The 2,876-nt window shown below is 48.0% G+C and overlaps 1 protein-coding gene across 1 annotated transcript in view; it reads right to left on the reverse strand.

Moving 5' to 3' along the window:
* Window positions 1–2,657, reverse strand: part of LOC104281714 (aldose reductase-like) — a 10,231-nt gene extending 7,574 nt beyond the window's left edge. Inside the window, exon 1 of the mRNA XM_009879757.1 lies at window positions 2,592–2,657. Within this exon, the coding sequence (XP_009878059.1) occupies window positions 2,592–2,657 (66 nt within the window). The remainder of the gene's footprint in view (window positions 1–2,591) is intronic.
* Window positions 2,658–2,876: the final 219 nt, after the last annotated feature.

Genomic DNA, 2,876 nt, shown 5'->3' on the forward strand with positions numbered 1-2,876 from the left:
GCCCCCCCAAACCGTCTGGGCAGCACCACTGCAGCTGCCTCTTGCCTGGCTTGTTTAATAGTGGCTGGTCGCTGGACAGGGCAGGGGAAGATGGTGGAGCGGCGTTGGTGCTCTGGGTCCTCCTGTATCCGGCAGACAAGGCTGCGGCTTTTTCTCTGTAGACTCAGCTCACACAGGTTAATGTGAAAGCCGAAATCAATTAAAAATCGTGGACGTAATCACCCTCCTGGGGCATGCAGTGGTGCGCCCTACGGACCTTTCCTCCTGGTGAAGTTCCTTATCAAAAGATAAGGCCCGAGGGCAGCTGTGCCCAGATCCGGTTCATGTTTGTGCAGGGTTCAGCTCCTGCAGCCCCCGTCCCCGTGCCAGGGGTTGTTTGTGCATATCTGGCTTGTGATACGCGCCGGGGTGTTGCGACACGCTGCTGCAGTTCACCCCATTGGTTAGCAGATGGAGTTTCCGGCCTGTTTTCATTCAGTGGCACTTTGGCCCATAATTTGTCATGGGTAAAGCCAGGGGGGTGTCCCGAAATGAGTGAATAAACAGGATTCCCGGGGGCAGTGCATGAGACAGAGGTGTCTCGCTCTCAGCGCATGGAGCTGCTCCCTCGCTGCTGGCTGCGTGGCTGCGGGTTGTGGGCCACGGACCATTGGAGGGCTGAGCCCTTTTGGCTGGAGCAGCGTGTCCCCATGGCAGTGATGGTGGCCTGGGCTGGTCCTAGTAGCCCTGTGATGCTGCGTGCTGATGAAGTGAGAAGGCTAGAGAAACCTCGGTGTGGCTGGCTGGTGAGAGTGAGGCGCACGCTGTTTCCCTCTCCAGATGGTACAAATGCAGCTTTCACTTTCGGGTAAGTGAGGTTGTGAGTAATTTAGAAAATGATGAGTATAAAACACGTAATTTTAAATGTTGGGAGAAAGTATTTTTTAGTATGTTTTCAAATCTGCAGGAGAGCTGTGAGTTTTCAATGAGTGTCGTGTTGTTCCTCTGTCTTTAGGGAGGTGCATATCATATTTCACGATTACAAGTGTAGAATTAAATGGTAGATGACCTTTAATTTCACATTAGAAACTGACTTTGAAATTTTGCAGAGGCAAAAGAAGCTGTACTGATGAGGTGGTCACAGTGCACTGAAAACCTGATTTATCAGCAGAATCCTCCAAGTACTCCATAATGGTATTGTAAGACTGCTTTGGAGGTTTTGCTCTTTGCTTATACTTGGAGAATTGATTCAGGCACAAGCATAAGTTGGGAATATGTATAATAGCGCATTTTTCTCTGGGTGCCTCTCCCACAGCAGATACCCAGGCTCGTTTTGCTTCATTTAACTGAAGGCAGACAAGATAATTAGTTTTTCTCTTTAATCTTTCTCCTGTTTTGTGGCAGTGCGATTGGCTGTCCTCAGCAGGATGTGGTGTTTCAGTTGAAGCTCATAACAGTTATACAGCTCAGGACTTGTCTTTCATCGTTTTTTGTGATTGCTTCTGCATAGATCTGGTCTGAGTGTGCTCAGCTCCTTGGGGGCTTGTTCATTGTTCAGAGAAGTCAGTCAAAAATGCAAAATGATGCATTTTGCCTTGCCTGCGATATATTTTCTCAAGAGAGCTTAGAGAGCAGTTTAAGTGCCAGTATTCCCGAGGCACTCAAGCTTATGGAGCTGTGCTGGTGATTTATTAGTGTCAACAGTGCCACATTCAGAAACAACCAATGATGACTGGGTTTTGAGACTTGGTGTAGGAACTGCCAGAATCAGTCAGATACCATACTGCAGCAGCACCGAAGTGAACTGGTGTCAGAGAGTTGTGCTCTGCAAGTCTGTGAAAGCTTGCAAAGCTCGTCTGTTTGGCCAGTAAGATGGGATCTCTTACGAGAAGAAGTGCCTGCAATATTTGTTCTCATTCTGAGCTTCTCTTTTTGGGGAGAGGTTTCAAAGTCCTGCATTCCTCCAGCAAGGAGCTGGGTGAGAGTGTATGGTGCCAGATGATGAGGCTTGGTGGAGAGCACGGCTGAGAAATGCCATTTGTCCTTCCTCTTATTTTCTTCTGAGATTTTTGTGTTGCTTCCTCTGTGAACTCATGTTCTCCTGTGAAGGTGGGTGCTTGGGTTTCCCCAATGGTTTCTTGAATGAGAGATGCCTCTGTCTTTTAACAGAGGATTTTCGGCAGAATGTTTGCATTTTTCTGTGTTGTTAACACCTGTTGGTGTGAGGCTTTCCCCAGATCATGCCAAGACATGGGAGCTGTCAGTTGTTTTTCTGTCCTGAAGGTGTGCCTGGGGTTGTCAGATGATGGTAGGGCCTTTGGGAAATAAAAGTACTGAAACATGATGTTTATCTTGCTAAATAGCGTGCATTGGTTCAACTTCCAGGTGCTTGTCAAGGCAGGAATGCAGGCACAATAAATGTTTAATTCATTTCCAAGACCTTAGCCTCTTTCTTGCATTGACCCCTGAGGTCTGACAACCGTCTCTGTGTCTTCTCAAGAGTTTTGTTCAAGACTTTAGTCTTTGATAATTCTGGTATTTGGCTATTGATCTGATGAGCTGGCAAAACTGTGTACTTATGAAACTCCAGAAAGTAAACTATGAGCACATACCCTCGCTCTCTGTGGCAGATCCAGGTCAATTTGCCCGCCCAAAGCCAGCAGCTCCGGTCTTCTCATCCCTGACACCTAGGCCTGATTCAGCAAGATGATGTGCTCTGACGTCTCCTTTCTTGCAGTATTTTGTTGTCTCTGCCCTGGGATGAGAGGAGAGAGCTTTCAAGTGCGTGCAGGAAACCCCTTCGGCATGGGTGGATGGGGCAGTAAGTGCTGCCCGTAACCAAGGAGCATCTGGATGGATTTGTGTGACTGTGCCCACAATGGTGGCTCTGTGAGGAG

Source organism: Charadrius vociferus, unplaced genomic scaffold (assembly GCF_000708025.1).
Source record: "Charadrius vociferus isolate BGI_N301 unplaced genomic scaffold, ASM70802v2 scaffold90, whole genome shotgun sequence".
NCBI classification, from domain to species: domain Eukaryota; kingdom Metazoa; phylum Chordata; class Aves; order Charadriiformes; family Charadriidae; genus Charadrius; species Charadrius vociferus.